Source organism: Chelonoidis abingdonii, chromosome 11, assembly GCF_003597395.2.
Source record: "Chelonoidis abingdonii isolate Lonesome George chromosome 11, CheloAbing_2.0, whole genome shotgun sequence".
NCBI lineage: Eukaryota > Metazoa > Chordata > Testudines > Testudinidae > Chelonoidis > Chelonoidis abingdonii.
The window spans coordinates 60,388,967-60,412,512 of record NC_133779.1 but is presented as its reverse complement, the minus strand read 5'-3'; the positions used below and the strand labels follow the sequence as shown (position 1 = coordinate 60,412,512).

General features: G+C 50.8%; 1 protein-coding gene, 1 non-coding gene and 2 pseudogenes across 2 annotated transcripts; 1 reads left to right on the top strand and 3 right to left on the bottom strand.

Moving 5' to 3' along the window:
- Window positions 1-4,186: 4,186 nt before the first annotated feature.
- LOC116838295 (U2 spliceosomal RNA) lies at window positions 4,187-4,373 on the bottom strand. The gene has a single exon (XR_004376903.1). It is a non-coding gene; the product is annotated as a U2 spliceosomal RNA (small nuclear RNA).
- A 3,067-nt stretch (window positions 4,374-7,440) lies between these two features.
- Window positions 7,441-9,925, bottom strand: LOC116838279 (putative G-protein coupled receptor 33). The gene is made up of 2 exons (XM_032803329.2): window positions 9,855-9,925; window positions 7,441-8,582 (listed from the first exon to the last, which is right to left on the bottom strand). The coding sequence occupies exon 2, from the start codon at window positions 8,574-8,576 to the stop codon at window positions 7,530-7,532; it is 1,047 nt and encodes a 348-aa protein (XP_032659220.1). The 5' UTR covers window positions 8,577-8,582; window positions 9,855-9,925; the 3' UTR covers window positions 7,441-7,529.
- On the top strand, window positions 8,794-12,091 carry LOC142047495 (putative G-protein coupled receptor 33; annotated as a pseudogene).
- A 9,550-nt stretch (window positions 12,092-21,641) lies between these two features.
- On the bottom strand, window positions 21,642-22,705 carry LOC116838280 (putative G-protein coupled receptor 33; annotated as a pseudogene).
- Between the last annotated feature and the right edge of the window lie 841 nt (window positions 22,706-23,546).

The window sequence follows — 23,546 nt, the reverse complement described above, 5'->3', positions numbered from 1 at the left end:
GAACCGCCCATGATACGCCAACTAGCAGCGACAAGCCGCTAGCCAAGCCCTCCGGGCGGAACAGCGAGGAGATGGCCTGCGTTCACACCTGCCACACGTACCGGGTGGCAGAATTCCCCTCTACCCCAGCCTAAGAGGCAGTGTGATTCGAATCCTTGGTAACTACGTGCTTGGGTGCCAGGCACCGCCACCAAGGGCGACACGCACTCTGACTTTGTCAACTGCTTCTCGCCCGGCCCAGAAAGGCCAGAGCTCCTTGTACTAGTGTTCAGAGTGCCCTCGCCCGAACCAAGGGAGCTGGGACCCATCGGACTTTGCCTGTGCCACTCCACAAGGGAAAGACATCCCCATCAGGCTTAAAGCGTGGACCGCGGGTCCAAGGGCCGGACCGTTGAAAGGACAGAACCGAGACGGGTGTGGTTCCCCTCCCCATAAGGGAGGGTGAGCCCCCAGCAACCCTTCGTTAACACTGCCCCACCACTCACTCGGACCTTTCAGCCTGCTACTGATACGGCCAATTTCAAGCCAAGCCGATTGGGCACGAATGTGGATTTCAGAAGAAACTTTGGCTCATCGTTCCTGAAACAGAAGAAGTTTTGTCTTCAGGCCCGGCTGCAGGGGCGCCCTTAGCATTTCTGCTGTGGGCAGGACTCAAGCCTCCCCGTTCCTGAAGCTCAGCGTCTGGCAGCACCTGGTTTGCAAGCGGCCCCTGAATCCAAGACCCTTTCCCCTCTCTGCACACTAAACGTCCACCTCGGGACATCAGCCCGGTCAGACTCATGCCAGCCACTGTGACCGGGTCTCTGGGCATGTCTCTTTGATGAGCCCAGTCGAAGCTCAGCCCTTTACACATCATGACTGCCTCCGAGGGGCGATGGCTGGAAGTTGATATGGACAAGGGGTACCGAGAGCTGGACCCCAAATTTCTGTGCATCCCTGCCCTACCATGCCTAGATGGTCTAAGCGAGCCCGGCTGGGCAGAAAGTGGAATATATCCATTGGAAGATGGGGTCTGTGGCCCAGGGCTCCTGAACAATGGGTGAGGTGGCATAAACAGATACTAAGGGTTAATGTTTACTTTACTGTAAAAAGGGTTTAACAAAGGACCAACACCTGAACAAGAGAACCAATCAGGAAACCAAATTTTTCATAAGCTGTAAAGGAGGAGAGAATTTGTGGATTTTCAATGGCTTTGGGGTCTTTGTCTGTTCTGTGCTCTCTCAGCTAGGAGAGGGACTAGGTTCCATACCTTCAATCTTCTGTTTACCAGTTGTAAGTAAAAGGTAGCAAAAGTGTAGTCCTTTTAAATTGTTTTGCCTGTAATTTAATGCATCATGTGTATTCTGAGCTGGGGAGTACTTTATGTGTAATGTGGCTTAAGTACTTTTAAATTTACCAGTTGTTTTGGGTAAGGCGTTTATCCCTTTTCCATGTTTATCCATATGTTTTCTTTAATAATTGACCCTGTATTGTGTCACTTGGATGCAGAAGAACGTTTATGTGTTTGTTCCTTATACTTTAATAAAGTATGCTTTTTAAGAACCTGTTATGATTTTTTTTCTAGTTTGACAACCACACAGAGAAAATTGGTGGGAGAAAGGAAAGACGGGGGGGGGAGAGGGGGAAACTGTCTCTGTGTTGAACTCTCACCTAGTGTCCCAGGACGGGAGAAGCTAGGAGGGGAGAGAGAGAGAAATCTTTCTGTTTCCTTGTATGTGGGGGTTTGTCTCTTTGTGGAAAGAGAGGAGACATGCACATCTTGTAATTGTGATGTAAAGAAGTTGCAACAAGTAACTCCTCAGTTAAGCCCAGAAAAGGAAAGTCTGGTGGAGAGAGGTAGGGGGGAATGGTTTATTTCCTTTTTGGTAAGGACCTGCAGGGCTCTGAAGTCTTGGGTCCCCCAGGGAAGGTTTTGGGAGGCCAGAGTGAGCCAAGACCACGGAAATTCCTTGGCTGTGGAGCGAGATCAGATCTAAGCTAGTAATTAAGCTTAGAGGGGTTCATGCTAGCTCTCAGGTTAAGAACGCTAAAGGTTCAAAATCTGAAGTAGGAAAGCTAGGATTAGGAGGCTCCAACAACAAATAGGGACGCCCACCCCATCAAAAGATTCCACAGCCCCTGGCAGAAGCACTGGGGGGCAAAAGGGAGAAAAACCCTTGTGCCCCAACACCACTCCCTGGCAGAAGTGCCTGGCAGGTAGGGAAAAAGCCCCAGTGCGCAGAACCCCGCTGCAAGCCACTGGGACAGGAAGGGCCTTTGCTTCTACCAAGGCCATCAGGGTTAAGTGGGTTAAGCAAAGGAAGGGTGACTGAGGATATCTGGGTTCTAGACCCCAGATGTGGGAGGAGATGGGGTTCCAAGTGGAATAGAGAAAGGGGGGCGGGTCCTGAGAACCAGAGACTGCCTGAGTTCTAATCCCTGCTTCTGGGAGGGGAGTAGGGGCCCAGTTTTAAAGCAGTGGACGGTCTTCTTTGGCTAAGACAGTGTCCGAATGATCATTTCGATTTACGGTTTGCAGCTTATCCAGCTCACAGAGCAGGTGGGAAAGGGAGCGCGTAGAAGACACAGAGTAAAGGGGAGAGTCTCAACAACACAGGGCCAGCACAGACCATGGAACACGCGACTAGCAAACACCACACCCATACCCGAGTCTCTCTCCTGCGCTGGTCCTGCGCTGCCCAAGGAATCGAGACAATATGGGCAGAGGCCCCTTCTTGGGTCTGAGGGGAATTTGTTTGCTAATCCTACCTAGAAGCCACAGACATTTTGCTATTAACCAAGGCAAACCAGTGGGACTCCCCTGCCACATGGCATATTGGTGGATTAGCCCTGTGGGAACTCCCTGCACCAGAGAATAATTAAATGGAAAACATGAGGACTCAATAGCAGAGATAATATGTTGAGATCGTGTAGCCCTTGTGAATTTTTCTCCCTGTTTCAAATGTTCATCAGATGATTGTTCCCTATTTTACGAAATCTCTAAGCCACAGAACCCCATGTCCTTCCCAACAGCCCAAGAGTTTCTGACCTCCCACTCTCGCAACAATCCCCTCCCCAAACCACAGTGGTCCTGGCTCCCACACCCGCCTTCTCTACATTAGGCGACCATTCAGACAGAGTAAACAGAGGTTGCCAGTCTAAAGGACAAATCTGGAGGCACATCTTCCTGACCGAAACACACTGACATAGGCTCGGGGCCCTCTGCAGCCTGACTGTAGTCAGCTGCCCCCGGGCTACTTCCTATTTCCCCCTCGCCTCCTACCTGGTCCGCCGGGACGTCCAGCACCATGGGTTCCTCCCACTCAGGGCTGGGCGGCAGGTCCGGGAGTACCTCCAGGAAGGCGGCCCAGGTCTGGTCTGACGGCTCCTCGGGCCGTAGCAAGGACGGGGTAGCTCCGGTGGCTCCTCGGGGCCGTAGTAAGGACGGGGTAGCTCTGGTGGCTCCTCGGGGCCGTAGTAAGGACGAGGTAGCTCCGGTGGCTCCTCGGGGCCGTAGTAAGGACGGGGTAGCTCCGGCAGCTCCTCGTCGCGGCGGCCGCCGGGTAGCTCCAGCAGCTCCTGGTACCGGTCTCTGGCCTCAGCAGCCTCCCAGTGACGAGAGCCAATGGGCACGTCTGCTCCCGGCGGTGGCTGGGGCCTGACTGAAGGCTGGGGCCCGGCTTTTATCCTTCCGGGTCGCCGCCTGACCCTCTGAGGGGCGGGACTTCCGCCCAGCGGTTCCGCCCTGGGGGATGATTGATGGGGCTCCACCCTCCCTGTGGAGGAGGGGAGCCACACCGCCTTGCTACAGGCAGGTTCAGAGGCTTGTGATCCGGGGCTCTAAGTTAAAGCAGCATGGAAAAGGAGCTGCTCTTAATTTTTTCACCCTGCTCTGAAAAACACTTGCAGACTCTCATGGACTTGGAAAGCGGCACCAAGTCGCAGGGGCTCTGCTGGAGTCTGCAAGAGCAAAGGGTGGTCATTTGATGGGGGATGTGAGGAGATGCAGCCTCCTGAAGATGATCTGCTGTTAATATTCACACATTGCACCGACGCCCCAGTGCAGGGGGCAAGTGCCTTGAAAACCAGCACTCAGCAATGGAGGCGGGGGTGGGGTTTGTGATGCAAATTTGGGGTCATTTGCTCCAGGGGTTCCCACGCTACTGGCCCCTCCCCACACGTGTTGTTTGAATGTTTTCGGATGGTTATCATTTTTTTTGTTTGGAGATACTGCAATACCAGTTCGATGCATGGGGTGGACAGAGCAAGCTCCTATTCCATCTCCCTGACCCCTGTTTAAAAAATCAATGTAATATACAGTCCTCATATTAAGAACATATCAGATGTTAAACTGATAAGAACAGATATAACTTAGAAAATGTTCCAAGAGACACAGACAAGGTTTTCATCTCAAGGCCAAAAGAACAAAAACATCAAGACATTTGACCACGGCCTTTGACAGGCCACGAGACTACTTATACTTCACCTGAGTGTTGAGCAGAGCAAGGGGGAAAAGGAAAGAGGTCGAACTTTGGGAAACGTAGAGCCTGGTTGGCCCCTGAGTTCAGCTACGCCATGGGACAGAGGACCGGTGTAGCCATATTGCAAAAGTGAGTCCGCTCCTCAAGCTGTTCACACCTGTGCTAAATAGCAGTTCACACCTCTGCAAGGTACGGCTTCCACCGGAAATTGAGGGTGAGTAACACCCACGTTGAGCTGACACATGGGGGCTTAGAGACACAGCCATGGCTCTTTTGATTTAAACATGGAGATGTTTGACCTCTCAGCCCTATTATCATCTTTGACCTGGTATCTTCAGCCACAACGGGGCAGAATTGGAACCACAGATGGCATGCAAGTCTTGTGCCAATAACCAATTCTTTGCGTCTCTGGTTGCTCTGAACAATCGGGGGTAGTGGGGATTGGACTCCTAGAGTGACTTGGAACCCAGGAGTTTCTAGAACTAGCCACAAATCTAGAATTCAGAGGACACTTGTTTTTTCACACATATAGATGCTTGGATTCCTTGAAGTGCTAGACCATGTCAGATCTGATTGGGTTTCAAACATTGTCACACCTAGAACTCAAGAGGTCCAAGAACTAGCCAGATATCTAGAACCAAGGTGTAAAGCTACGATGTTGTCACAGATATTTTTAGTAAAAGTCATGAAGAGGCCACAGGCAATAAACAAATATCGTGGAAGCTGTGACCTGTCCCTGACTTTTACTAAAATCATCCCTGACAAAATGGGGAGGGAGGAGGGTCCAGCACCGTGCCCCACCCCCTGCAGTGGCTGGAACCTGCAGAAGCCCCATTGCCCAGTAGCTGGGAGGGATCCCCCTGCCACTCTGTGGGGCTGGAGCCGTAGGGATCCCTGCCACCCACAGCCACTGAGCAGCTCCGGGGTCCCTCTGCCACCGATGGTGGCAGCTGGGAGCAGCGGGGGGCTCTGGTTGCTCACTGCAGCTGAGCCACTGCTGGGGGGAACTTTGCAAGCAATGGTGGCTCAGCAGCTCAGGGGTCACCACTGTCAGTTGCTGGAGGGTTTCCTGCCACCACGGGACACTGGGTTGCTGCAAAGTCCCCCGCTTCTGGCAGTGGCAGGTCAGCTGCAAGGCTGCCAATGTCATGAAGGTCGCTGAATTACGGTTTCTGTGATTTCTGTCACCTCTGTGACACAATCTTAGCATTATACATGCAGTACTATTGTGTGTGTGTGTATTTTATGCACACACATACACACACACACACACACACAACCTTTTAAAAACCCATTAGAACACCATGAGGTCTAGACATTTGAATGGTTCTTGAACCTCTTGGGTTCTAGGTCTGTCAAAGTTTTTGTAAACCCAAACTAGTCTTATGTCGTCTACGATATCATAGATGAGGTTGGAAACTAGAATGTCCTAGACCGCATAGGATCTGTTTGGATTTTTATACTTTGACAGACCTAGCACCCAAGCTGTTCAAGAATCAGCTGTATGTCTAGAATACATAGGACTCTATTGGCTTTTGAAACATACAGTGGCTTGGAAAACATGATGCTCTAAATCTAGCCCACATCAGATCAGTTCAGATTCAAAACACTGATAGACCTGAGACCCCAGTTGTTAAGAACTCGCCCAGGATTCCTAGAATCCATGAGATCCTATTAAATTTTGAATCAGCGAGAGGTGTTATCTGTCATGCTTGGCAGTCTTGTTTCATCTGAGCAGCTGGAATGGAAAAAAGATTGTTGAACTAGAGGAGTTAAGCACATGTTTAACTTACCTACAGCCTCCAGCTGAGGTTGGTAGCCCACATAGGCCTGGCTTACTCAGATATCCCAGTGGGTTCAGGTGACAACTGGTTCAGCTCCCCGACAACATCTGCCTGACCTCTGGATAGAATCAGAGATTCCAAGGACTGAAGGAGCATGGTGGTCCCTAGTCTGACCTGCTGCAGATCGTCACTGAATTAGTTCCTGGTTGAACTAGAGCAGATCTCTTGCAAATATCTCTTCACCACCCTGAATGTTCATGACAGGTGGTTTCTCTGGAGCCGCTCCTTGCCCTGCTGGCTTGTTTTACTTACCAGTTGCTCTTAAAATAAGCCAGAGCCTCCCCACACGACATATCCCAGTAAGTGGGTCATTTGGTATTTGTAAATTATGTCTGAGCCACCCCACAAAACATACAGAATCGATGTAGTTCAAGGAATGTCCAGGAAGGTTTATTTATTATTATTTTTTATTTCAGTAGCACTGGGAGCCCGAATCCTGACCGAAAAGACAGTCCCTGTCCCAGACAGCTCACAAACTAAGGGGATCCATGGACTGAGACCTGGGCAGGGACACAGCTGACATGGGTTTGTTCCCGGTTCTGCCACTGGATGGACCAAAGTTTCTACTAGGTGACCTTGGCCTAGTCACGTCCCTAGTCTGTGTCCCAGTTTCCCCATTTATAAAAACTGGAAGACTGCTACTAACCTCCTTGTAAAGTTCTTTAAGATCTACTGATGACAAGCACTAGAGAACAGCTAGATATTGCTATTATAATGCAGACTCTTCTACATCTAATGGATTTAAAAACATTTGGAAATCTAGAACCACGATGAAACTTTCAGCAAACAATCTGGAACCTGTTAGATTCTATGTGGTTTAAAAACACTCTAGAATCCAGTGATATCCTAGATCCAGATGGGAATCTAGAACCCATAGACTTTGAGTTTGAACATATTGAGAGACTTACAATAAATGAGATTCCAGAGCCACCTAGTGATGCAGAAGCCAAGAGAGTCAATTGAGTTAGAACACATTGAGATATCTAAAACAAACAAGATTCTGGAGCTTGCTACGAATCTGGTGCCACTGATGACCCACTGAGTTTGAAAAAATTGAGTGACCTAGAATGCATTGAATTCTAGAGAGAGCGTGGAATCTAGAATCCAGGGACACTACAGGCTTTATGAACAGTAAGATACCTGAAAACCATTTGGATTTAGAACCATCAGGGATCTAGAACAAATGGGATGGCAAGTTTTCAACTCTCCCTAAGTCTGGGAACCTTCAGACCATCAATTGTATTGTGTTATTGACTTCTGACCCTTGTCTTCCACTAGACTCAGAGGCACTGCTTCCGAGATCGTCAACAAAAGCTGCTTTGACCAGAGTGAGAAGAGACGTCCTGAATACCTGCCAGGACTTCTCCTCCACGAAAAGGTAGAGGATGGGGGTGAAGCAGGCATTGAAGCAGGATGTGAAGGTGTGAATGACCAAGAGAGCACCCATCACTGACTCTGGCACCTCTTTCTTGGAGAGCTTCAAGCCGTGGTAGAGGTGGTAGGGCAGCCAGCCCAAGAAGAAGGAAACCATCACAGCCACCATGACTTTGAAGGGCTTTCCAGCCCACACCAGCTTCTTCTCCTTCATCTTCAGTTCCACGCGAACATAGCATATCACGATGATGCAGAAAGGAAGCAGGAAGCCCAGCAGGAACCGGACAATGAAGACAGCCAGGTGGACCCTTCTGCCCAGGTCCTGTGTCTTGGCTCCATTCCAGTTTCTGGAGAGGGTATAATTATTGATGCAGGTGATCCTGCCCACATCCACATGGGTGTCCCGGAAAGACAGGTAGGGAGTGCTGAGAGTGAAGGAGGCCAGCCATATGCCCATGACAAGCTTCCCAGCCCAGGGGAGGGTGCGGTTATGCCAGGACCAGATGGGATGGTGAGTGAGGGTGTAGCGGTCCAGGCTGATGAGGGTGAGAAGGGAGACAGAGGAGAACATGTCCATAGAGATGCAGGTGTTGAGGAACTTGCACGTGGCCATGTTGAAGACCCAGTGGAAATCCAGGAGGAGGTAGACGGAGAAGAAGCGGGTCAGCAGGGTGAAGAAGAGGGAACAGGAGACCAGGTGGAGGAACCAGAGGGTGGTCACCATCCTCCTCATCTTCAGTCCCGGCACCCACAGGTACAGCCTGATCCCCAGCACACCCACCAGGAAGGTGGGGCACAGCAACAATGCAGAGGCCAGGTGAGTGGCACTCACAGCTGCAGGGGTCTGGCTGGAATTCACCCCAGTGGTTGGTGGGAGGGGCGTGTTGCCTCGGTCCATGGTGCCCTGGGGAGAGACAGAAGAGGGATTGGAAGGGACAACAGAGGAGGGGGAAAGAGTAAGTGGAAGAGGAGGAATGAAGAAATAACAGATGGCATTAGGAACGTACTATTGGACAGAACCTAACTAGGCATCCTCTGGTCCTCCACAATATCCGGGCTGGGTATGCTCAGGAACTGGGCTATAGAGGTGGAACTCACTGCTACAAGGTAGAACTATGGGCAACCGAGGAGAATATGAGGGACAGAAGATATGGGAGCAGTGGGGAAGGGAACAGTCTGGTAGGTCAAATACAGAGCTATACTAAAAATACCACGTCGCAGTGATCTGGAGAATGGACTGGCTCAGAAAGGCAGGGAATGGGACACAGGGTGTTTCCCCCTAGCAGATGCCAGGTCCAATCTGTCTGCAGGGCAGGCACAGGCCAGTTCAGGGATGTGGGGAATCAGCCTCTTGACTCCCAGTATTCAGGTGCTGATGATGGTGGAGCTCAGTGCTAGAAGCTGGAAAAAGCCGCCCCAACCCCTGAGCTCATCTGCCTGCCACAGGAATTGCTGCTACACCCTGACTCTTGAGAAAGGGCAGGGTCCTTCTCACTCTCATGGTAACACAGGAAGTCTCAATCCACTGACCTACTTCTCTGCCCCACAGCCGTGCTGCCAGCCCTGCACAATGTGTTCTGTCCTAATTGACTCTCTTGGGTTCTGCATCACTAGCTGGCTCTGGAATCTCATTTCTTGTAAGCCTCTCAGTGTTTTCAGACTCAAAGTCTATGAATTCTAGATTCCCAACTGGATCTAGGACCTCTGGGTTCTTACCTCTGCCTAGGACTGTGTCCCCCACGCCTTGTTAGATTGGAGCTCTTTCTGCTCTTTGGAATTGCCTAATGGGACTCCTGGGTTCTATTCCTGGCTCTGGGAATGGGGTGCAGGGAGGGGGTCAGAACTCCTGCGTTGTGGGAGGGACGTGGGGTCCTGTTTCTTAGAGATTTGTAAAATGTGAAAAAGAGAGAAAAATTCGCCCATGTCACAGATCTCACCTCCTACTTCTGTCTATTGAGTGCTCCTGCGTAACCCAGTGCTACCCAGTTTCACGGGCTAACCCCACTCACAGCCAGTGGCAGGGAGTCTCACAGCCTACCACCACTACTACCCAGTGGCAGGGAGTCCCACTGGTTTGCCTTGAAAATGGCAAATTTCTGTGGCTTCTAGGGGGCCTTAGAAAGGAAATTCCCCTTCAGACCCAATATGGGGCCCTCTGTCCATCGTCTCGACTCACCTGGGCAGATCAGAACCCAGCGCAGAGAGAGATTTGGATGGCGTGTGTTTTCCCAGCAAAGTGTCTGTGAGTCTGTACCCAGCACACAAGAGCCCTCCCCTGTGCGTTCAGTTCACTCCCCTTAACTCTGTGTCTTCTACATGCTCCACCCCCACCGGCTCTCTGAGATCCACACGCTGCAAACCGTGAATGGAAATGATCGTTGGACACTGTCTTAGCAGAGAAACCACCTAAGCAACAACAATTGCTTTAAAACTGGGCCCCACTTCCTCCCTGAGCCTGACGTAGAACCCAGGAGTCCTGGCTCCCAGCCCCCCACTCTAATGCACTAGATGCTTAGCCAGCAGCTCATCTATTGAGCTGTGCCCCCCTAGAGAGGAAAGGCCTATATTTTGCATAAGTTCTTTCCTGACAGGGGCTGCACCCAGAGATAACCCAGCCCTGTTAGCTCACAGCAAAGGCTCAGCCACAAATAATGCAACTCCCAGGTGAGGAGAGGGAGGTCTTGTGGGTTAGGGCCGGGGAAGGGGGCACTGGGAGTCAGGGCTCCTGGGTTCTGTCCTCAGCTCTGATAGTGGGGTGGGATCTAGTGGTTAGAGCAGGTCAATAGCTGTTAGGGGGCCTGTGTTATCTACATGTTGTGGGTACATCCCTGCGTGCGACAACTCATGTGAAATGCTGCCCCTTCCTGTTCTAGATAAAATGTCAGTCGCACCAGCCCTCCCCAGACTGTTCGTTACACAGGCCCCATCCTCAGAACCAGGACCCTGATTACTGGGAAAACAGCCCCCAGTGGCATGGTACACTAGACCAAGGTTGAAATCTGAGAGGAGTGGGGTCTAGTGGTTAGAGCCAGGGAGTGGGAGCCAGGACTCCTGGGTTCTAACCCCGGTTCTGTTTGGAGAGTGGGATCTACTGAGTTGGAATGGGGAGAGTGGGGAGGAAGCCAGGACTCCGGGGTTATATCCCTGGCTTCGGGGGGGAATATGGTCCAGTGAGATAGATTGGGGGCATGAGTGTTGGGAGCCAGGACTCCTGGTTTTCCCAGTATCAGGCTGGGGGACTTGCCGGGTTGTGCAGGGAGAAGAATGAAATGCAGGGATTGTCAGTGCAAGGGCTCCACACTTCTGTCTCTCTCTCCCTCTTCTTCAGTCCCCTTTGTGTTCTTCCCACACCTCCTCAGGGTCTCACAGTCCCTTCACCTTCCTTGTCCCTCTGCCTTGCCCAGCAGCCAATGGGAGCAACCCCCAGCTGGATGGCAGCTGTGTGTGGCACCCCCTGCTGGGAGTGGCTGGCTGTGGGCTCTGGGGCTGAGGATGAAGATAAGGATGATGGTGACTTCCATCTGGTGCTCACCTACCTACTCACATCCTGCTTTATAACTCTGTTTGCCTACATCTACATCTGCCTGGGTTCCCTCTGGGTCTTCGGTATGGGCATGTGTGAGCTCCTCAATGCCTGCCTCTCCTTGGGCATATTATCTGCCATCTTCTTCCTCACTCTCCCATCCCTGCCTCTCCTTGGGCATATTATCTGCCATCTTCTTCCTCACCCTCACCAGCCTGGACTAGTGCACTCTCCCCTGCTGCCCCGTCTGATTCTGGCATCACTGCACCGTGGCTACGGTCAAGAAGCTGGTCGCGGTCATATAGCTGGTCTCCTTCACCTTCAGCGTTCCTAACTGGGCTTCCGGGATCTCCTGGAGATGGAGGAGGCAGGGTCACCTGCACCAAGAGTTACACCTCCGAAGAGTGGGACAGAGCCGAGACCCAGGCCTGGAAGACACGTCTCCATCCGGTCCTGTTTGGGTTAAAGTTCCTGCTGGGCTTCCTGCTGCCTGTCTGCACCAGCATGGGATGCCAAGGCTGGACGGGATGAAGAAGAGGGGATTGGAGCGGAGCGGGAAGCCTTTCAAAGTCATGGTGACTGCGGTGGTGTCATTCATCATCTGTTGGGTGCCTTACTGCCTCTATCATGTCCTGCTGCTCTACAAGAATGCAGTGCCTGTGTCAGTCACAAGCACCTTGCTGCTTCTTTACACCCTCTTGACTTGTTTAAACACTTGCTGCACCCCTGTTCTCTACATTTTTGTGGGGGAGAGGTTCCAGCAGGTGCTCAGGATGTCCCTCATCACTCTGGTCAAGGCAGCTTTTGCTGATGATCTCGGCAGTGAAGCACCTGAGATCAGTGGGAAACAAGGGGCAGAAGTTGAGGGATCAGAACTGGATATGGCCTGAGAGTGCCTAGAGTAAGAGCATTGGAAACTTGTCATCCCACCTGTTCCTTCATCTCTGATTGAACTAAAAACGTGCTTGGCTCCCGATATCTCAATGTTAATAAACTGAGCAGTGTCCTTAGGATTCCAGATTCCTTGTCACCTGCAGAATCCCATGTGTTCTAGGTCTCTCAATCTTTTCAAAGTCAATATGTTTTTAAAGCTTCTAGATCATTATCCAGCTCTAGAACCTAATTTGTTCTTGGTTTTTCAATGTTATGAAACTCAATGGGTGATCAAGGGTTCAGGATCAACAGTTGACTCCAGAATCTCATTTGTTTTAGGTCTCTCAATGTGTTCTAACTTCACTGATTCTCATGGGTTCTGCATCACTGGCTGGCTCTGGAATCTTCATTTTATGTCTCTCAATATGTTCAAACTCAATAGGGTCCATGAGTTCCAGATTCATGACTATTGCTAGTACCCCCATTGGATCCTAGAGTGTTTTCAAACCATATAGAATCCAACAGGTTCCAGATTCCATGCTTGATGCAAAAATCTCATAGGGGATCTAGATTTCCAAATGGTTTAAAATCCATTTGTCATAGTGTATTATAGAAGAATCTGTCTATTATAATAGCATTATCTAGCTCTTCTCTGGTGCTTGTCCTCAGTAGATCTCAAAGTATTTTACCAAGGAGGTCAGTAGCAGTTATTACAAATGGGGAAACTGAGGCACTGAGTGTGGAAGTGACTTGGCGAAGGTCACCCAGAGAGCTAGTGGCAGAACCAGAAATAGCACCAAGGCCTCCTGGGACTCAGTCCTGGTCTCCCACCAAATGACAGGCCATCAAATTTGATGAGCCAGAGGAAGGAACCACAAAACCATGAAGATACAAATCTCTCTCCCTTCTGGGAGGTGTCCAGGGAAGTAACTGTGACACCACTAGCCAGGTGGTCTTGTCATCCGATAGTAAACATTACCTGGGACTTCTTGTAACTTTCCACCAGAAGGGAAGGGGGGTCAAGTTTGGGAAAGAAAGGATTCCTGCCTTAGGAAATCTTATTTAAAGGTGGGGAGGAAGGGAAATGGGACGACTCCTCTCCATGGCCTGTCTGCCCAAGAAGAAAGACTGCTAAAGTCACCGGTAAAGAAGGTGAGTGTGGCAGGGGCAGGGGAGTCCAGACTGAGACAGGGGTCCAGTCTGAAAAGAAATATACCAGGAACTGTGAACCACAGAAACTTTGCAACCAGCCTAAAACAACATGTAGGATAAGCAATTACGTGTCGTAAAGTGTTTCTTAAGTATATTGAGCTTAGCTTGCGTACTTTGTTTTATTTGCTCAGTAATCTGCTTTCTTCTGTCTGTTGTCTCTTATACTCAATTAAAATTCACCTTTTGTAGTTAATAAACTTATTTCTTGTTTTTAATGTAACTCTGTGTGCAAGTTTCATAACAAAAGGGAGGGAGGGAGGGAGGGGGAGGAGGCTGCGCATACCTTGCACCGCATTGAGGGAAAAGGTGGATTTCATAATATACGTTTGGTTTTGCACTCCAAGGGAGGTGGACACCTGAGTGCTGGGGCAAGTCCCTTAAGTTGAGCCTTCCCTGAACTGATCTCAGTGTCTGTTTTGTTCTGCAGTTTGGTGTGGCCCTGCCTCTGTGTGTGCTGGAGGAAGCTTAATATCTTGGCTCAGCAAGACAGGTATAAAGGGTGTACAGGTTGGCATAACAGGCAGGCTCAGTGGTATCTCAGCACTTCTGGTGGCATCCTAATGGGGATAGCCCTTCATACTGTGCATCTAGGGCAGGTCCCAGCTCTGGAAAGAGTGTTCCTTGGAGGTCTATGGCACAAGACACTTGTGCAAAGGTCCAAGGGCTGAGGATCTGAGTTTCCCAAAGTGGCTGGTCATGCTTGGAGCTTCAAGGTTTTGGGTGCCTCCAACTTGAGTGGTCTGATGTTCAGAAAGTGTTGAGCACCCTTGTTATGGAAAAATCAGGTCTCTTTAAGGGTGTTCATCTGGGAAACATCCCAAACCTAGAAGCACAAAAGATTGCCAAAATTTTTAGGAGACTAAGCCTGAAAATCAATAGGCAATGGAGTGAACAGGCGAGATTGTCAGCTGGTGTAAATCAGTGTATGTCTGTTGACATCTCTTCAGAACTCTTCAGTAATTCTATTGCCTCTGGCTGGGGTCCGGTGTGTTAGAGCAGTGCGGTTTGGGAGCCTTTACTCCTGGGTTCTATCCCCAGCTCTGGGAGGGGAGTGGGGTCTAGTGGTTGGAGCAGGGGATGCTGGGAATCAGGACTCCTGGGGGTCTATCCCTGGCTCTGGCAGGGAAGTGGGGTCCAGTGGTTAGGGTAGGTGAAGAACAAAAGCAAAGGATTCCTACATTCTCTACATTTTGCTGGGACATCTCACAAATGGCAGGTTGGATGTGCTAAGGTGGAGGTGGAAAACATCAGACTACTCATCTTCAGGTGCAAAGACTAAGAATGGTCCCCGTGGTCCACCTCGCGCTAGCAAAAGCTCAGCACCTATGTTTCTCACTGCAGAGCTCCTGCGCAAGCTACAGCCTGCAGAGCTGTGAAGTGCCCGTGAGCCAAAGTAAAAACACTTTAGTGGTGGAACAACTTTTGAAATATTTCTGTACCATTCCCTCCCCACCTTCAGTAGTTGAGTTCAGGGGCTGTCCATGCTCTGCATTTCATGAAAGTCCAAGCCTTCGATTTTTCCCTGGCTCTGCACCAACAACATCCTCACACTCTGAAAATGAGAAATCAGCTCATATTTTCAGGAGAGGGGCTGAATCCTGGGAGCTCGTTGACCCAACAATCCCAGATTTCCCACACAAACCCCACCCAGCCTCCATTGCAGAGTGCTGGTTTTCAAGGCAGTTGCCTTACACACAGGGGTTTCCGTTCAATTTGGATATTATCAGCACTTCACATTCAGGGAGCTGCATCTCATCAACTTCCCAACCTAATGGTCACCCATTTCCCCAGCAGACTCCGCGGTGGCAGCATCCCAGTTTGAAAGCCAGTCTGAGTCTGCAATTGGTTTTGAGAGCAGTTTGAAAATAGGATGCGAGGGAGATTCCCACATGGGCCATTCTTTTTAGGTGCTAAATGTGAGAAATTGTACCAGACTGAAGGTGTCATTAGGAATGTGCCATTGAGATGACTTCTCTGGGCCCCCTCTGGTCCTCCACAATGTCCAAGCTGGGTATTCTCAGCAGGTGGGCAATGGTCAGTGGAACTCACTGCTACAAGATAGAGCTATGGGCACTTGGGAAGGACAAGAGGGATAGGAAATTGGGAGAAGTCAGGAAGTGGAAAGTCTAGTAAATCAAATACAAATCTATGCAGAGACCACCACATGGCTGTGACCTGGAGGGCCTATTCACTTAGTGGGTCAGGGAACGGCACATGAGACTTCCCCACTAGGAGGATCTGGCCCAGATCTGGCTTCAGGGCCTGGGACTAGCTGGTTCAGGGAGGTGGGGATCGGGGGTGTTGATTCCTAGCATGCAGGAGCTGGGGGCCAGGGGAACTCTGCTACAAGTTGGAAAAAACCATCCCTCCCCCACCTTGTCTCTCGTACTCATCTGCCTGTCACAGGAACTGCTGCTACACCATGACTCAAGAGCGTGCAAGATCCTGCTCACCTCTTTGTAACACAGGAAGCCTCAATCCACCAGACTGCTTCTCTGACACTCAGCCATGCTGCAGCTCTGCACCAGTGACCTATGGGCTGTTGTCTCTCTCAGAGACTGCACACACACACCCCCAGCCCCGCTTTGCTAGCATGTTGTCCTCTGTGCTCTGCAGATTGGCCTAATGGTTACAGTGGGGAGACTGGAACCCAGGACTCCTGGGGTCTATTCCTGGCTGTGGCAGGTGAGACAGGTCTAGTGGGTTAGAGCTGCAGGGGCTGGGAGGCAGGACTCCTGGGCTGTGGGAGGGACATGAGCTCCTGTGGCTTAGAGATTTGTAAATGGGGAACACCTCATCCGATTAACCTGAAACAAGAGAGGAAAAAAAATTCACCCAGGTCCCAGATCTAGCCTACTAACTGTCTATTGAGTCCTCATATTAACCCCATTAATACCCAGTGGCAGAGAGTCCCACAGGCTAATCCCACTAATACCCAGTGGCAGGGAGTCCCTCTGTTTGGCTTGATAATAGCAAATGTCTGTGGCTTCTAAGTAGGATTAGCAAAGAAATTCCCCTTCAGACCAAATGGGGGATCCCTGCCCATCATCTCTACTTACCTGCGTAGTACGGGACCCAGCACAGAGAGAGATTTGGATGGTAGGTGTTTGCCCAGCAAAGTGTCCGTGAGTCTGTGCTGCCCTGTGTGTTGAGGTGTCTCCCCTTAACTCTGTGTCTTATACACGCTCCACCTCCACCTGATCTCTGAGATGGAGAAGCTGCAAACCATAAATGGAAATGATCATTTGGACACTATCTTAGCAGGGAAACCACCTAAGAAACTAGGATGACCAGATGTCCCAATAAAAATCAGGATATCAAGCAGTTTGTCCCGTGTCCTGACCAAAGTACAGTCATGATGCCATTTGTCCCAATATGTTGTTTCTGGAGCCTTCCCCCCGCCCCCACACACACCTTGTTGCTTAGGTGGCGGTGACCGGCAAGGGGGAGTGCCTTTTCAATTGTTACACTCACCCGGCACGTCCGGGTCTTCGGTGGCACTTTGGCGGCGGGTACTCCCTTCTTTCGTGGCAAAGTATATTACCTGCCGCTGACATGCCACCCAAGACCGTCAGTGACTAAAGTACCCTCCGCCGAAGTCTCAGATGGGTGAGTGTAACAACTGAAAAGGCGCTCACCCTGGGGTGGTCCCGAAATTTTAGAATTCTCCTCTGGTCCCCCTATAAGAAACAGCCATTGCTTTAAAATTAGCCCCCATTCCCCTGCCAGAGCCAGGGCTAGAACTCAGATTTCCTGAATCACCCCTCCCCTGCTCTAACCACTAACCCTGAGGCCTGGGCAGGGAGCAAGAAACCTCCAGTCCCAGGGCTGCAGTTGGGGGTCCAGGCATTGGGGCTTCCCAGAGCTGGGGACCCATATCCAGCTTCTCATCCACTGTAATCCCCAGGTTCTTTTCTGCAGAACTGTTGCTTAGCCAGTCGGTCCCCAGCTCCTAGCAGTGCTGGGATTCTTCCGTTCTAAGTGCAGGTCTATGCACTTGTCCTTGTTCACCCTCATCAGAGAGCCGGAGAAGAAGAAGCTGTGATTTGAGCGGGGCAGTGTGCAGACAAAGAAATGAACAGATGCAAACAGCTTGGTTTCCCCAGGTGGCAGGCGGGAGAGGAAATTGAACAGGTTTCAATGTGATAATGCGACAGAGAAAAATACACAAGTCTTAAGGAATGAGCGGTGGCGCTGTGCAGGGGGGAGAAGCGTTCCCAGTCAAAAGGCAGGAATTTTGCACTGGAAGTCAGCCAGACGGGGAAAGTATAAATCAGTCCAACATCTGTCTACAACTGGCAGCGTGATCTTGTGACTGTGGAGATGTGTGGGACTCCTGCATTAAGGACCGTGTGTGGCATGGTGTGAGACTCAGCAGTGACAGAGACTAAATGAACTTCTCAAATATCCTGGGAACCATTTCGCAGGCAGCTGAAACCATGGCAAGACAATCGAAAAGGCTGGGTGAGCCAGAAAACCATGTGCATACGTTGCAGAGTAAATCCACCTTTCGTAAGCACCCAGACCTGCAGTCATGGGCTGGAGGGCGTCCTGCTGCTCATAAAAGCCTGCCATCAAGAGCCGTGAAAACAAGAGAAGCCAGAGGCAAGGAAGGGTTGTTATAAATGGCATCATAGCCAAATGGAACCATCCTGCATGTGGGCCCAAATGCCCAGTGTGTGGCAAACAATCATTTTGCTAGTGTGCAACTCCGGAAAGGAAAAGTCCCAGGACAAAGAGATGTTTTTCCTCATTGAAACAGATGAGAAATTACAAGATCAGTTCCTCAGTGTGGCTAACCCACGGGACCCCCCTGCCACTGGACAAAAGTGGCATTAACCCACACGATCAGGGTTAAGCCACAGGCCCACCACCACCATCACTGGAAATGAGTAGCATTTACCTGTGGGTCTCTGTGACATGGTGTCTGTTACACGAGTGCCCCCTTGCGGCCAGAGGTCACTCTGCAGCACCCTTCCTCACTGCTGGAACTCACTGCTACAAGAAAGCAAGGCAGGTGGAGAGGGGAAAGGAGGATAGTGCAAGTGGGAGGAGTGGAGAAGGAGGAAATAATCTACAGGGTCAAACACAGAACCAAGCAGAGAACACGATGTGGCTCTGATCTGGATGTTTGGCTGACTCAGGGAGGTGTGGAAAGGGACAAGGGGTCTTTCCCCTCTAGGGGGCACTGGATGCAATAGGAGGAGAACAGGGAGCTGAAAACCAGGTAGAGGAACCACTGGGTGGTCACTGCTCCTCATCTTCAGGCCCAGCACCTGCAGGTCCAGCCCCCTCATGGCAGGATAATGGCAAAGAAGAAAACTCACAGCTGTGAAGTGAGTCCTCAGCAACTGAGCCCTCCGAATGAGTCACACACAGTCTGTATGTGAAATACAAACCAAACTTTGTCCAGGGTACAAGTCCAACCAGAACCTGTCTTGGTGCCCTCTGGCATGTCAATCTGCAGCTCTGTCCCTGGATTCCCTCCTCAATCCATCACAGCCCCCTGATTCAAATTGGTTCCCAGCCCCTTCTGGGCTCTCTCAAATTGTCCCTGCTCTAGTATGGAGCAGTGCCCCAGGGCTCCCTCCCAGGCACTGATGTATTCTCCCTCTCTGGGCTTTTCTGGCCCTGGCTTTCCTGCTGCACCACTAAAAGAGTTCAGCTCCCCCTTCTGGGGTGACCAAAAGTCCTGGCCAGTTGCCCAGTGGCTAGTGAGATCCAGCCCCACTCACTACTCCAGATCCCAGACTAGGGACCTCATAGATATCACCCAATCAGCTTGTTCCTTTAAATAAACTGTGTCACTGCTACAATTCACTGGGTCACTTCCTCAGAGCCACCACACATTCTTCACCCACACCTCAGGGTCATGTCCTGGTTGAGTCCCAGCAACCAGCCCAGAGCTCCTTCCTGTTCCCCCGGGTCTCTGCAAGCACTGCTTTATCCAAGATCCTGTAGCTCAGCCAGGACATCCACACTCCTCCAACTCCAGCAAAGAACTGCGCTCAGTACCTTTTATATGGGCCTGCTGGACCTGGATTGGCTGCTCCCTGCAGCCTCTCTGATTGGCTGTGTCCCAAACAGCCACTCTAGGCAGCTTGGAGGACCTTCTCCACTGACATTTTATGGGTCAGGAAGTTGCAGGGCATGAGGCCTCCAGCAGGGGGCCTCAGGGCCTCCTCTACCCTGCCACAGGCCTAATAAATTGGCTCCCAGAAGGGGAATGTTTTAATTCCCTTTGGACTGAGATGTGGAGTTCTATACCCTGCCCCCAGTGTGGACAGTCTTAGACTCTAGGAGTCCATCTCTGTAGCTTAATAAAGAGAAAGTTAAGCAGGGACCTGATACCCATCTGTCAGTACTTCCATGTGGTGCAAATATTTGACCATGGACTCATCAGTCTAGCTGAGGAAGGTCTAACATGGCCCAGTAACTTGAGCCTGATGTTAGACAAATTCAGGCAGGAAATAAGGTGCTTATCTTTAACAGTGAGGGGAATTTACCATTGGGGCCATTGACTGAGGTTTGCGGTAGATTCGCCATCACTAGCTATTTATAATCAAGGTTAGGCATTTTTCTGAAAGATCTGCTGTAGGAATTAGTTTGGGGAAGTTCTCTGGCCTGTGTTATACGGAAGTCAGTCTTCTTATATGGTCACAATGGTCAATTCTGACCTTAGAGTCTCTGAATATAAGAAGCCACCAAAATCTGATATCATTAGGGTTAACCTGTGGAGCTCCCTACCACTGGATATGAGTGGGGTTAACCTGTGGGACTCCCTGCCACCAAACACAAGCAGCATCAACCTAGGCGACTCCATGGCACTGAACACAATTCTATCAGATGAGCCATTCCTAATTTAGGATGCTTTAACCCACCAGACCCCACTCACCTCCCAGAGCTGGGGATAGAACTCAGGAGTCCTGAAATAAGCTCAACTGAGCTATGCTGGTTTACATCAGATCACAATCTGACCCATTTTCTCCATGCCCCAAAGTAACTAGTGATTTTTGCTTATTCCATTTGGGAAGAGGTGATTACTCCACCATGAAACTGGTTTTAACACCAGGTGCTTCAGGTGAACAAGGTTCTAGAAAAGACTGGTTTGTAAAGTTTGAGAGTGGTCAAACCCAGGAGGTTCTAGAATGCTAGGACTCTAGAACCTGTGAAATACCACTGGGAATAGAAACCATACCCCAAGTGCAAGATTCTGGAACTACCCAGGAATCTAGAGCCCAAGGGACCCTACCAGGCTTTAAGAAGCTTGGAATCCATGAGGATCTACCAACAGCAATAGATTTAGAATGCATGGACTTTTATTCAGTTGAAAAGCATTTTGACATCTAAAACTACACACAGTTCCAGAGTCAGCCTAGTATGAAACTCATGGGATCATATGGAGTTTTACACTATTTATACCCATGACAGCTATAGAGTTCTAGAACCAAACAGGAATCTAGAACTCTCTGGATCCTAGGGGGTTGTAATTAAGGCTGTGTTTTAGTCATGGGTATTTTTAGTGAAATTCATGGACAGGTCACAGACAGTAAACCAATATTCATGGCCTATGACCTGTCCATGACTTTTACTATATACCCCGAACTAAAGCTTGGGCAAGGGGCCACAGGTGCTTTTGGGGGGGACATTCTGGTGGTGCTGCAGGTGCTGGGTGAGGTGGCCCACATCCTGCTGGTGCTGGGGGTGGATTGGGCTGCAGCTTGTGGCCCGGGACCCCTGATGGTGCTGGGGAAGAGTCAGGGCTAGCAGGGGCTCCCTACCTGGCTCCCATGTCTCTGCAGCTCCTAGGTGGAGGAGGGGTTAGGGGGCTCCGCACGCTGCTCCCACCGCAATCACAGCTGCGCAGCTCCCATTGGCCAGGAACCACAGCCAGTGGGAGTTCCAGGGGTGGAGTCTGCAGGTGCAGGCAGTGCCCAGAGCCCCCTGGCCTCTCCTCTGACTAGGAGCACCAGGGCCATGCCAGTGGGAGCCAGGAAGGTTGCATCCCAAAGGAAGTACCCCCCCCACACACACACACCCTACTTTCCCCTAGTCCTGAGCCCCCTCCCACACACCCAAACTGCTACTGCTGGCCCTGGGGATACCCGGCTCAGGCAGCCCCAGAGCCAGCACCAGTAGCCGCAGAAGTCATGGAGGTCACAAAAAGTCACAGAATCCATGACCTCTGTGACAGACTTGGAGCCTTAATTATAATATGCCAAGAGACAGAACACCTGAGAATCTAGAGCCAGCTGTGAATCTAGACCCAAAGAAACTCTATTCAGTAAGGACACATTGAGATACCTAGAACCAATCTGTTTTAAAGTAACAAATATCTAGATTTTGCAGGACTTCAAGTTTTAACTCTACTTCCATGCAGTTAGTTTCTCGCCTGTTCTCCCTCTAGAATCTGGTCCAGACACATCACTACTGAGATCCTCATGAAAAGCCGCTTTGACCTGAGCAAAGAGGGATGTCCTGAGCACCTGATGGAACGTCTGCCCCACAAAGAGGTAGAGGACTGGAGTGAAGCAGACGTTGAAGCAGAACGTGATGATGCTCACAAGCAGGAAGGCATCAGTCAATGACTATGGCACATCTCTGATGAGCGTCAAGCTCTGGTAGAGGTGATAGGGCAGCCAGCCAAAGAAGAACGACACCACCGCAGCCACCATGACTTTGAAGGGCTTGCTGCTTCGTGCTAGTCCCTTCTCCTTCATCTCCAGCCCCATCCGGCTGTAGCATACCGCGATGATACAGAAGGGCAGCAAGAAGCCCAGCAGGAACCGGACCACAAACAGCACAACATATGCGTGTATCCTCCAGGCCTGCACCTTAGCTCTGTCTTGGTCTCTGGAGAGGATGTAATAAATGGTGCAAATGACCCTGTCTCCCTCCACCTCCCAGGTCTCCTGGAAAAACAGGTAGGGAGCACTAAGAGTGAAGGAGGCCAGCCACACACCCATGACCAGCCTCCTGACCCAGGACATGGTACGGTGATGCCGGGACCAGATGGGGTAGCAGGTCAGAGTGTAGCGGTCCAGGCTGATGAGGGCAAGGAGGAAGACAGAGGAGAACAATCCCAAGTGGGTGCAGGAACTGAGGACCTTGCACATGGCCGTTCCGAAGACCCAGTGGAAACCAAGGAGAACATGGACAGTGAAGAAAGGGAGTATCAGGGTAAAGAGGAGAGAACAGGAGACCAAATGGAGGAACCAGAGGGTGGTAACCGTCCTCCTCATCTTCAGCCCCAGCACCCACAGGTACAGCCCATTCCCCACCACACCCACTAGGAAGGTGGCAAACAGCAACACAGCAATGGCCAGGTTAGTGCTCTTCATAGATGCTGGGGGCTGGCTGGAGTTTGTCCAGGTTACGGGCAAGAGGGTCATGTTGCCTCGGTCCATGGTTCCCTGGGGAGAGACAAAAGAGGGGTTGAAGGTACAACGGAGGAGAGGAAAAGGGAGAGTGGAAGAGGAGGAAGGAAAAACAACAGAGGGGACTTCTCTGGACACTCTCTGGTCCTCCACTATGTCCAGGCTGGGTATTCTCAGCAAAGGGCCATGACCAGAGGAACTCACTGCTACAAGATAAAGCTATAGGTAGCAGAGGAGGGAAAGCTGGATAGCTGTGGTGTGGCAAGTGGGGAAGGGGACAATTGTCTAAAAGATCAAATTACAGCTATGCGGAGAACATCACATTGGCTGTGACCTGGAGGGCCGGTTGGGTCAAAGGGGCAGGGAATGGGACACAGGGTCTTTCCCCACTAGAAGGCACCAACTCTGACCTGGCTTCAGTGCCTAAGACGACCTGGCTAAAGGAGGTGGGGAATCGGTGCTGTTGGCTCCAAGCATGCTGGAGCTGATGCCTGCGGAACTCACTGCTACAAGATGGAAAAAACCACCCCATCTCCACCCACCTTATGCTCATCTACAGGAATTGCTGCTCGTGAGAGCATGCAGGGTTCTTCTCACCTCATTGTAACACAGGAAGCCACAATCCACTGAGCTGCTTCTCTACCCCACAGTCTTGCTGCAGCTTTGGATGAGGGACCTCTGGGCTATTGCCTGTCACAGAATGCACCCCTCCCAGACTTGTAAACTGGTGACCTCTATACTCTGCAGAATGGTGTAATGGTTAGAGAAGGGGGTAGGGGAGCCAGGACTCCTGGGTTTTATCCCCAGTTCTGGGATTGGGGAGGGGTTGAGCAGGGGTGGGAGGTCAGAAATCCTGGGCTGTGGGAGGGACATGGGGTCCTAT